General features: G+C 42.0%; 1 protein-coding gene across 1 annotated transcript in view; it reads left to right on the top strand.

The window, feature by feature from the left end:
• Nucleotides 1–12,204, top strand: part of fndc1 (fibronectin type III domain containing 1) — a 201,016-nt gene that overhangs the window by 162,323 nt on the left and 26,489 nt on the right. Inside the window, exon 14 of the mRNA XM_082976974.1 lies at nt 3,787–3,933. Coding sequence (XP_082833100.1) covers nt 3,787–3,933 — 147 coding nt within the window. The remainder of the gene's footprint in view (nt 1–3,786; nt 3,934–12,204) is intronic.

Raw genomic sequence — 12,204 nt, 5'->3', positions numbered from 1 at the left:
AGTAGTGGTTGTAGTAGTAGTAGTAGTAGTAGCAGCTACTAGTATTAGTAGTCGTAATAGTATTAGTAGTAGTAGTAGTAGTAGAAGTAGCAGCTACTAGTAATAGTAGTAGTAGTAGCAGCTAGTAGCAGTATAAGTAGTAGCAGTAGTAGCAGCTACTAGTAGTAGTAGTAGTAGTAGTAGTAGTAGTAGTAGTAGCAGCTACTAGTAGTAGTAGCAGCTATTAGTAGTATGAGTAGTAGTAGTAGTAGTAGTAGTAGTAGTAGCAGCTTGTTGTTGTAGTAGTAGTAGTAGTAGTAGTAGTAGTAGTTGTTGTAGTAGTAGTAGTTGCAGCTGCTAGTAATACTACTACTACTACTACTACTACTAGTAGTAGCTGTTACTGCTACTACTACTACTTCTACAACTTGTAGTAGCCGCTGATACTACTACTACTACTACTAGTAGTAGCTGCTACTGCTACTACTACTACTACCACTACTACTGCTACTACTACTAGTAGCTGCTGCTACTACTACTATTACTAGTAGCTGCTACTACTACAACTACTACTAGTAGCTGCTACTACTACAACTACTACTAGTAGCTGCTACTACTACTACAACTACTACTACTACTACTACTACTACTACTACTACTACTACTACTACTACTGCTACTAGTAGCTACTACTATTACTACTACTAGTAGTAGTAGTAGCTACTAGTAGTAGTACTAGTAGAAGTTGTAGTAGTAGTAGTAGTAGTTGTAGTAGTAATAGTTGTAGTAGTAGTAGTAGTAGTAGTAGCAGTAGTAGTTGTTGTAGTTGTAGTAGTAGTAGTAGTAGTAGTAGTAGTAGTAGTTGTAGCAGTAGAAGAAGAACAGTATAAAAATGAATCTACCTGGTTTGAAGTCTGGATAAGAGTGTGTGCCAAATGACCAAATATGTAATGCCCTCTCACTTTATCATACCCTAACAATATTCCACAGTATTTGATAGGGCCAGTTTCCCGGACCCTGATTAAACCTATTTCTGGGCTAAAAAGCACTTTCAATGGAGATTGAGTGGAGAAACTGACCCATGGTGTCTGTAACGACCTATTCATGCTAAAGCAGTGGATCAGAATGGATTCTGGCATCAGTTAGTCTGTGAGCTGTTATTGCTTACCATCTCCATAACATGCTGACTAAAAGTACATCCTGTCTGTGGCCAGAGAGCCCTGCAAGATCTGGCCAGGCACAATCGAGAGATTTGTGTCTTCAGAGAACACTGGAACAGTATCAGGGCCCGGGTTCAAATTCTATTTGAAATCATTCAAATACTTTGATCATTTGCCCTAGCCTGCCTGAAGTTGTCAGGGTTTGCAGTTTGATTCTATTTTATTGGTGCCAATAAGCCAGGTAAACTCAGACAAGCACCTCTAAGGTATTTGAAATGATTTAGAATAGTATTTGAACCCAGGGCCAGCCACATCCGTTGAGGCTGGGTAAAACCCCTACCAAACCCACTCCCTGAGCTCAGCTGTCTCACTACAAGACACACGATCAACACACAATAACACACACTTTTCTGGCTAAGTGTTCCATAGGGATGACACAAAGTTCACATTCTGACAAATGCATCTTATAGGGCTCTAGTAGGGGAAATTGTAACAAACACACACTCAAAGACAGACAGCCATAAGTAATGTGCTTTGCAATGTAAGTCTCCTCTTTGAAAGTATAATGGAATAACTATGCCCAGTTGTGTTGAGTTTACGATAAGGCATTTGAGATAACTAAGAACAAATAAAGGAGGAAATACTTATTTGTTAACTCAAAACAGTGCACCACTTTTTTCCACCGTTTACTTTCAGCTTTTTACTGTAGCTTGAATACAGAGGGAGTGTTACAGCGTGTGTATAGGTGCATATGCCTGTGCCTTTTCTGTGTGTGTACAGATGTAGGATCTTAATTTGATCACTCTTTTTTTTGCTGAGGATTTTCCTTCACAGCTGCAAGTTGTAGTGTATTTGAGTTTTAAAAAGGCTTCTAAAATTTGTAATTCCCACTTTGACATTTCAGACTTCATTTGGCATAACAAAAAATGTACCAACCCTACAAAAATCTCCATTAATTATAATCCACATCATAATTCACATTTCCTGTTGCTGCAGGATTATTTTCCTGCTGTTGCAAACTGGTTCAAATTAAGATCCTGTGTGTGTGTGTATGTATGTGTGTGTGTGTGTGTGTGTGTGTGTGTGTGTGTGTGTGTGTGTGTGTGTGTGTGTGTGTGTGTGTGTGTGTGTGTGTGTGTGTGTGTGTGTGTGTGTGTGTGTGTGTATAGTGTGGTTTGTGGTCATGCTATAGCCTGTCACGCTTTTCCTACAGAGGAATCCTCAGGAATGGAAAAGGACTCCATGGGTACAGTTGCCATGGTGCCTGATCCTTTAGCTATTGAGTAATGGCTACGTACCGACGGCCACTGGGCTGGGCCTGCCTTGTTTCAATGTTTATCTATCAGTTAATCTGTTTGTTTACTTTCTTCTCTATTTCATGTTTCCTTGCCTGTGGTCTTTGCTTTTTTGCTGCGGTCAGTTGTGTGTTTGTTTGGTTTGGGGTTGGGGCTACTTCCATCGTCGACTGTGTTTCTGATGTTTTATCTGGCCAACCCAACTCAACTATAAAGTGCCTGTGGACTGTGTTTCTAACCCAGAGAGAATGAATGCCCTGGCATGCTCTACTGCACTGTTCTGTTCTCTGATATTGCACCGTGATGACTGTTATATCATGTCATGTTATGTCATGTTATGGTATGTTATGGTAATGCATGGTCACTGGTTTTAGTGAATGGGGCAACTGTGATGATGTTATGTTTGGTGAGCATTATGATGTTAAAGTTTAAGCACAATAAGAAAACAATTGCTCGTATGCACTGAGTCCTATTAGCTTGCTATAGAATGGTCGTGTGGGACAAATTTAATTGGCTCAAGGCTGTGTTTTAGGCACATGATGATGTCATGCATAGGTCCGTTGGCACTCCACAGGCCAGACCTACTGGTGCTGCTGGAAGTAACTCATTGATTTCACAGACCTCACTGACTTAATCCTTACACATTTGTTAGGCTTATACCCTGACGAAAACAGCTTGTCTGTCGAAACGTTGCATATTAGTTTACTCAATTATTGCATCTGAGCTCCTAGAGTGTGCGGCTCTCCTTTTCTTTTTCAAAGGCTCAGAACCATGAACATACAGTAATCTACTGCGAATCGAGCATCATGTTCAATATCTGGTACCCCAGGAATGGAAAAGATAATGGAAGAAGTTGTCTTTTGAAAGGAAAACCATCTAGGTCATTTCCAATGAGATCACACTCATTTCCAGTGAGATCACAGTCATTTCCAGTGAGATCACAGTCATTTCCAATGAGATCACAGTCGTTTCCAGTGAGATCACACTCATTTCCAGTGAGATCACAGTCATTTCCAGTGAGATCACACTCTTTTCCAGTGAGATCACACTCCTTTCCAGTGAGATCACACTCCTTTCCAGTGAGATCACACTCATTTCCAGTGAGATCACACTCCTTTCCAGTGAGATCACACTCCTTTCCAGTGAGATCACACTCATTTCCAGTGAGATCACACTCATTTCCAGTGAGATCACACATTTCCAGCACTATTACATGATTATTACATGGCAATTACACAGGTTTAGTCCTATGTAGCAAAATATCACACCCATTTAGATTGGATTCAATGGTATATGTATCTAGGCTGCGATGTTCATGCCTTAATTTGCTGTTTGTTTGCCTCGTTTTCTAGATGAGTTGTTGTGGCAAACCACCCTGCCCCCCACCATGCCCCCTACCACCACCACCCCAGACCCCCCCACCCCTGAACCAGAGAGCAGGCCCTTCAACAACAGCCCTTCCAATGAGTTTGACCTCACCGGGAAGAAACGTTTCACAGGTAGGCTACGGTACTATGGAGAAAAGTCACGTAATAACTGCTGGTCAGGTGTAATTATTTGAATGATAGGTATGATGTGCAATGAATAGATTGTTTTTTAAGGTTGAAATGTGAAATTATTTAAAAAATATCTTTTTTTTTTAAGTTAGAGAAAAGTGCAGTGAATAGTGCCACTTTCTAGAATGTCAATATCAATTAATGTATTTATGGTTGTTTGTATTTTTGTCTTTTAGTCATTATATGTATAATTATTTTTACCGTCGAGGACCACTTTGGAAACAAGTGTTTTAATTATTACTTTTAAGTTATATCATCTGGGTCCACATTGTACATTTTGTTGTATAAGTCTGTTACCCAAAAAAGGAGCCGCTTACAGTAGCGAGTGCATACGTTTTTCTATTGGACCATGTAGGAATTGAACCCACAACCCTGGCGTTGCAAGCACCATGCTCTAACAACTGAGCTACACTGTAGTATGTGTAATGTGATTGAGCAGGGAGAGTGTGTGTGTGCATGTGTGTGTGTGTGTGTGTGTGTGTGTGTGTGTGTGTGTGTGTGTGTGTGTGTGTGTGTGTGTGTGTGTGTGTGTGTGTGTGTGTGTGTGTGTGTGTGTGTGTGTGTGTGTGTGTGTGTGTGTGTGTGTGTGTGTGTGCTTGTATACAGTGCATTCAGAAAGTATTCAGACCCCTTGACTTTTTTCACATTTTGTTACGTTACAGCCTTATTCCTAAATTGATTAAATAGATTTTTTTCAGTCTACACACAATACCCCATAATGACAATGCAAAAAACATTTTTAGAAATGTTTGCAAATGTATTAAAAATTAATAACAGAAATACCTTATTTACATAAGTATTCAGACCCTTTCCTATGAGACTCGAAATTGAGCTCAGGTGCATCCAGTTTCCATTGATCATCCTTGAGATGTTTGTACAACTTCATTGGAGTCCACCTGTGGTAAATTCAATTGATTTGAAAATATTTGGAAAGGCAAACACCTGTCTATATAAGGTCCCACAGTTGACAGTGCATGTCAGAGCAAAAACCAAGCAATGAGATTGAAGGAATTGTCCGTAGAGCTCTGAGACAGGATTGTGTCGAGACACAGATCTGGGGAAGGGTACCAAAAAATGTCTGCAGCATTGAAGGTCTCCAAGAACACAGTGGCCTCCATGATTCTTAAATGGAATAAGTTTGGAACCACCGAGACTCTTCCTAGAGCTGGCCGCCCCGGCCAAACTGAGCAATCGGGGGAGAAAGGCCTTTGTCAGGGAGTTGACCACGAACCCGATGGTCACTCTGACAAAGCTCCAGACTTCCTCTGTGGAGATGGGAGAACCTTCCAGAAGGACAACCATAACTGCAGCACTCCACCAATCAGGCCTTTATGGTATATTGGCCAGACGGAAGCCATTCCTCAGTAAAAGGCACATGACAGCGTGCTTGGAGTTTGCCAAAAGTTTGCCAAAGGCACCTAACTGAAACCAAGATTGAACTCTTTGGCCTGAATGCCTAGTGTCAAGTCTGGAGGAAACCTGGCACCATCCCTACAGTGAAGTATGGTGGTGGCAGCATCATGCTGTGGGGATGTTTTTCAGTGGCAGGGACTGTGAGACTAGTCAGGATCGGATCGAGGGAGAGATGAACAGCGCAAAGTACAGAGAGATCCTTGATGAAAACCTGTTGCAGAGCACTCAGGACTTCAGACTGGGGTGAAGGTTCACCTTCCAACAGGACAACGACCATAAGCACACAGCCAAGGCAACGCAGGAGTGGCTTCGGGACAAGTCTCTGAATGTCCTTGAGTGGCCCAGCCAGAGCCCGGGCTTGAACCCGATCGAACATCTCTGGAGAAACCTGAAAATAGCTGTGCAGCAACGCTTCCCATCCAACCTGACAAAGCTTGAGAGGATCTGCAGAGAAGAATGGGAGAAACTCCCCAAATACAGGTGTGCCCAGCTAGCCTCATACCCAAGAAGACTCGAGACTGTAATCGCTGCCAAAGGTGCTTCAACAAAGTACTGAGTAAAGGGTCTGAATACTTATGTAAATGTGATATTTCTTAAAACATTTTATGCATGTGCAAAGATTTCGAAAAATCTTTTTTTGCTTTGTCATTATGGGGTATTGTGCGTAGATTGATGAGGGGGGGAAAGGATTTAATCTCCAACAGAGACGGAGGGCCAATCAAGGTCCTGGATAGCTGCTCGCATTGTTTGCCGGGTACATCAGCAATTTTGCCTAAGGCCCTCAAAACGCAATGGCCGGCTCTGACTGCACGTGTGTGTACGTAGACCCGTGAGCCGCTGCGGCCCCTCATGATGATTTAAGTTTTTTGTGGCCCCCACCCTCATAAAAGTTGCCCATCCCTGGTGTACATAATACATGGGACTGGGTCTGTGTACTAAGTGTCATTATGACAGATCAGTGATTTGGAGACAATGGAGTCAGTTGAGAAAGTTGTTGCCAGAACAAATGGTCACACTTTGTACTTCTCAATCCCACTGCTATTGGGTCTTGACAGGCCAGGGTCTTGACAATCCAGGGTCTTGACAGGCCAGGGTCTAGACAGGCCAGGGTCTTGACAGTCTAGGATCTTGACAGGCTAGGGTCTTGACAGTCTAGGATCTTGACAGGCCAGGGTCTTGATAGTCTAGGATCTTGACAGGCAAGGGTCTTGACAGTCCAGGGTCAGGGTATTGACAGTACAGGGTCTTGACAGACCAGGGTCTTGACAGGCCAGGGTCTTAACAGTCTTGGATCTTGACAATCCAGGGTCTTGATAATCCAGGGTCTTGACAGGCCAGGGCCTTGAAAGTCTAGGATCTTGACAGGCCAGGTTCTTGACAGACCAGGGTCTTGACAGGCCAGGGTCAGGGTCTTGACAGGCCAGGGTCATTGTAAGAACTTGCGTCATGTGACGGGGTGACCGAGGACAAGGGATGCACATGAGAACGGACGTCAAAACTCTATCTTTAACCAGAGATTTAAAAAAATGTGAAGACAATGGACATTTTCTTTTCAGTGCATAACAAAAACAAACCAAGGCCAGCAACACACAGTTCTTCACCCTAAATTCCCTTTCCCCTCTATGTCTGCATGCATTCTGACTCCTCACTCTACACACGCTTGCTGAGTTCACACACAAGCTCCCGTTAGGCCTACAGAAATAAATGCCTATAAAAACAGTGGGACGGTAGGCATATAAAAATGCCTCTAACTAATGGAATACACAAGCTACATTCCTTGCCAATGACAAAAGTTTTAGATCAAATTCAAAATGGACTGATTGATTGAAGTAGGGAAATATGTGCTTCAACAATGAGCTGCAGTTTTGGAATAATTGCGTCTCGTCTATTTTTCGCTTAGACTACTTTGTGAACTACTAGTGCCATTTAGAATTGTTTAGCCTATGTCAGGGATGCACCCGCAGCCCCCCTTTTGAAGGCCTTCAATCATTTTGGGGGGCAGATCAGGTGGGGTCTCAACCAATGTTCTTCTAATTTTCTTCGGCACTGAGCAAATTTCTGGTCTGCTGAGAGCAAACATGAACATTGTGAAAATTCTGTGCAACTTCCAGCGCGCGTTTACTGTGAACACTGGCTGTAACTGCTTTAGCTCACATTTTTAACAGGGGCCAAGTAGGCAACTGTGGCTATTTGATCATAATGTAGGCTTACCAGAGTGGCCTACCATCAAAAACAATGGAGAAAATGCTTCGCATATCATTTTAACATTCTATCATTCATCCTACAGTAGCAGCCAATGTGTGGTGTTACAATATATCCTACCATTTCTAACTATCCGCGTGCCAGTTATGATTATTTTTATATGAGCATTTTTAAGGAACAGTTAAAAAATTTTTTTATCATGTTTTCATTTGTCAAACTTATTGTCACATGGTTAATCATAAAAATCTGAATTAAAATGATAAAAATCTAAAAGTAAATATTCAACTAATGCAAGAACACCAGCCTTTGTGTAACGAGGGTTGTATGAAGGGGACCAAGGCGCAGCGTGTAGAGTGCTCATAATACTTTAATGATGACACTTAAACAGAAAACAACAAAACGACAGCCAACAGTTCCGTCAGGTACTACTTACAAAACGGAAAACAACTACCCACACCAAAACAGGAAAAACAGGCTGCCTAAGTATGGCTTCCAATCAGGGACAACGATAGACTCTGATTGGAAACCATACCTGGCCAAAACATAGAAAACAAAAACATAGAATGCCCACCCATCGATCACACCCTGACCTAACTAAACAGAAAAACACAGCTCTCCTAGGTCAGAAAGTGACACTTTGCCTATATTGACACATTGATACACCGTGATCCATTGGTGGCTAAAGACATTACTGCATGGAAATCAGGCCAATGCAACAGTAGGCCTAAAACTTGAATCACAAACTAAATAAAATACATGCGCCTAAAGCCAACAAATAAAAACAGTAGAAATTCAGGTTCTTTCAATCACAATCGCTCTACTCCGCCTGTCTGCCTCCCTTTCTATCTGTCTGTGTTGGGTCATTGTGTCATTGTCCTGTTGAAAAACAAATGATAGTCGCACTAAGCGCAAACCAGATGGGATGGCGTATCGCTGCAGAATGCTGTAGTAGCCTGGTTAAGTGTGCCTTGAATTCTAAATAAATCACTGACAGTGTCACCAGAAAAGCACCCCCACACCATCACACCACCTCCTCCATGCTTCACAGTGGGAACCACACATGCTTAGATCATCCGTTCACCTACTCTGCGTCTCACAAAGACATGGCGGTTGGAACCAAAAATCTCAAATTTGGACTCATCAGACCAAAGGACAGATTTCCACTGGTCTAATGTCCATTGCTCGTGTTTCTTGGCCCTAGCAAGTCTCTTCTTCATATTGGTGTCCTTTAGTAGTGGTTTCTTCGTAGCAATTCGACCATGATGGCCTGATTCACACAGTCTCGTCTGAACAATTGATGTTGAGATGTGTCTGTTACTTGAACTCAGTGAAGCATTTACTTGAGCTGCAATCTGAGGTGCAGTTAACTCTAATGCACTTATCCTCTACAGCAGAGGTAACTCTGGGTCTTCCTTCCTGTGGCGGTCCTCATGAGAGCCAGTTTCATCATTGCGCTTGATGGTTTTTGCGACTGCACTTGAAGAAACTTTCAAAGTTCTTGAAATTTTCCGTATTGACTGACCTTCATGTCTTAAAGTAATGATGGACTGTTGTTTCTCTTTGCTTATTTGAGCTGTTCTTGCCATAATATGGACTTGGTCTTTTACCAAATAGGACTATCTTCTGTACACCACCCCTACCTTGTCACAACACAACTGATTGGCTCAAACGCATTAAAAAGGGAAGAAATTCCACAAATTAACTTTTAACATGGCACACCTGTTAATTGAAATACATTCCAGGTGACTACCTCATGAAGCTGGTTGAGAGAATGCCAAGAGTGTGCAAACCTGTCATCAAGGCAAAGGATGGCTACTTTGAAGAATCTCAAATATAACATATATTTCTTATTTATTTAACACTTTTTTGGTTACTGCATGATTCCATATGTGTTATTTCATAGTTTGATGTCTCCACTATTATTCTACAATGTGGAAAATTCAAAAAAATAAGAAAAAGCCTTGAATGAGTAGGTGTGTCCAATCTTTTGACTGGTACTGTATGTAATGGGGAATTAATAAAAAATAAACAATCAAAGGGCAAACAATCGGCACAATGAAACAATGAATGTGCAAGAATTGGCAGGAGACAGCGGAGCACATTCTGGAGAGCTGAGTGCATGCATTCTGGAGAGAGAAGCCCATATCTTCGCCACACACCCTTCCCCTTCTTCTTGTCTCAACATTTTAAATTACACCAAGACACATTACCTTGTCACAAACTGGCTCGTAGCCCGTAACAAAAAGGGAGACAATGCAGAGATCAAGGAATAACAAAAAATATATTTATTAACTAAAGTAAACTATATACAATTAACAATGGTGTGTGTAGTCAGTAATCAGTAGTGTAAGTGAGTAGTTGCGTGCATAGATGGTGATAATGAGGGGTTTCGAGTGGTGTCAAAACAAACAATCCACAAAATGCCACAACCAAAAATAACAGTGTGTCTGCGTGGAGAGAGTCTCCTCAATGAATGGAGGGAATGGAGTGTTTATCCCCAGACACACCCGAGCCCAGGTGTGTCCCAATTTGCTTACGACCCTCCCGGCTCCGCCCACCGACATCTTATTAAAGAAAACAAGAGCAAAGAGAAAGAATTCCCCTACCATAAAACCGGGAATCGCCAAGGACTCCGGGAACACCACACCAACCAAACATAAACTCAAACATTATTCTGCCCTTGTTAACGCTACCCCACCGCGATGCACAAATTGCTGGCTCCCCAAATAGGCGCAAGCTTAGGTCTGCAAATTATGCCCATAGAAACGCATTGGGCTTATTCAGGACAGATTTTTGTGAGAGTGAGCCCTCTCGCTTTGCCTCTTCTTCTCTGCTGAAACTAGCGAGCCAAACAGCACCCCTCTGTCTTACTATATGTAGCCCATGTATCTGATTTTGTCTGGTCAGAAAAAGTATGACATGCCATACTCCTTTTGCCCATACAGCATCAGACGCATGGTATACAAATAAGGAGACAGAGGGGTGCTGTTTCGCTCGCCCCCATTGATTTTGTTAGTCAGTCTCACTCAGGTATCATATTACAAACATTTCTCTCCACCCTATGGCAAAATGTATAGAATTGCTGGAAGTTAACTGTAAAACAGCATTTTTTTCTCTCTGCTCCATGTCAAAATGAGTAGAATTGCATGAAATGAGTCATAAAATTGCTAAATGTTCTCTATACCCCATGGCAAAGAGTAGCCTCGAACGAACCGAGGCTAGGAAAAGTGTGTAGAATTGCACAACATTAACTGTAAAACAAAACAAAATTGCCAATCCCTAGCTTAGGCTATAACCCCCCTAAACATAGACAGGTTCCACACTCAAAATATGAAAAAACATTACATCAAATCAAATTTTATTGGTCACATACACACGGTTAGCAGTTGTTAATGCGAGTGTAGCGAAATTATTTTGATTCTAGTTCCGACCATGCAGTAATATCTAACAAGTAATCTAACAATTTCACAACAACTACCTTTTACACACAAGTGTAAATGAATGAATAAGAATATGTACATATAAATATTTAAGATTTCCTGGGGTAACAGTGTAAGAAATAATACATTAAAAAAAAAAATACTGCATAGTTTCCTAAGAACTCGAAGCGAGGCGGCCATCTCTGTCTGCGCCGGAACCCAAATACAAAGAGCATATTTTCATCATAATAATTAAGCCTAGGCCTACTCAGCCAGAACAGGACTGATTCTTCTCTAGGTTTCTTCCTATGTTCCAGCCTTTCTAGGGAGTTTTTCCTGGACACCGTACTTCTACATCTGCATTGCTTGCTGTTTGGGGATTTAGGCTGGGTTTCTGTATAGTACTTTGTGACATCGGCTGATGTTAAAAGGGCTTTATAAATACATTTGATTGATTGAATGATACTCACCAAACAGAAGTTGTGGCCTTAGTTCATCACCACGCAGTGTTCAATGTCAAATTAATAACGTGCCAAAATAAGCCTGTTTCAAATGATCACTCCTTGAGAATAACTGTGATGTGTCAGGGTACTCAAATAAGCATGAGGGGTGAAGTCAGGCGCAGGAGACCAAGGTCCGTGAAAACACGTTTTAATAGGTATCAGTCCAAGACTGCCAACAAAATGCAAGGCAGGGCAAAATACAACAAAAAGTAAGAGCCCGTAAACAGAGTAGGGGCGCAGCCCAGGAAACTCGTATGCCTTAATAAACAAATGGCAGAGGGAAAACCTAAACCCCAACCTAACCAATGTAGACAAAAACAATCCCGCACAATCCCCAAACCTAAACAGACAGACTAAATAACCCCCCCACTAACGACCTAACACAATACAGGTGCACACATAAAACAGACCTCACCAAAAGAAAATGAAAAGAGGATCGGTGGCAGCTAGTAGGCCGGCGACGACGACCGCCGAGCGTGGCCCGAACGAGGAGAGGCGCCACCTTCTGTCGACGTTATGACATGATGTGAGATGCGCATCTGTCACCTCCTGACCAGTATAAGGGGTTATTTGTTATTGTAGTTTGGTCAGGACGTGGCAGGGGTGTGTTTGTTTAGAGTGTTTCGGGGTTTGTTGGGATATGTTCTGTTTTAAGAGGGGTGTTTGTTTAGAGTGTT

This window comes from Salmo salar, chromosome 06 (genome assembly GCF_965601325.2).
Source record: "Salmo salar chromosome 06, fSalSal1, whole genome shotgun sequence".
NCBI classification, from domain to species: Eukaryota; Metazoa; Chordata; class Actinopteri; order Salmoniformes; family Salmonidae; genus Salmo; species Salmo salar.
The sequence above is the reverse complement of the archived record's forward strand: the minus strand, read 5'-3'. Positions and strand labels throughout refer to the sequence as shown.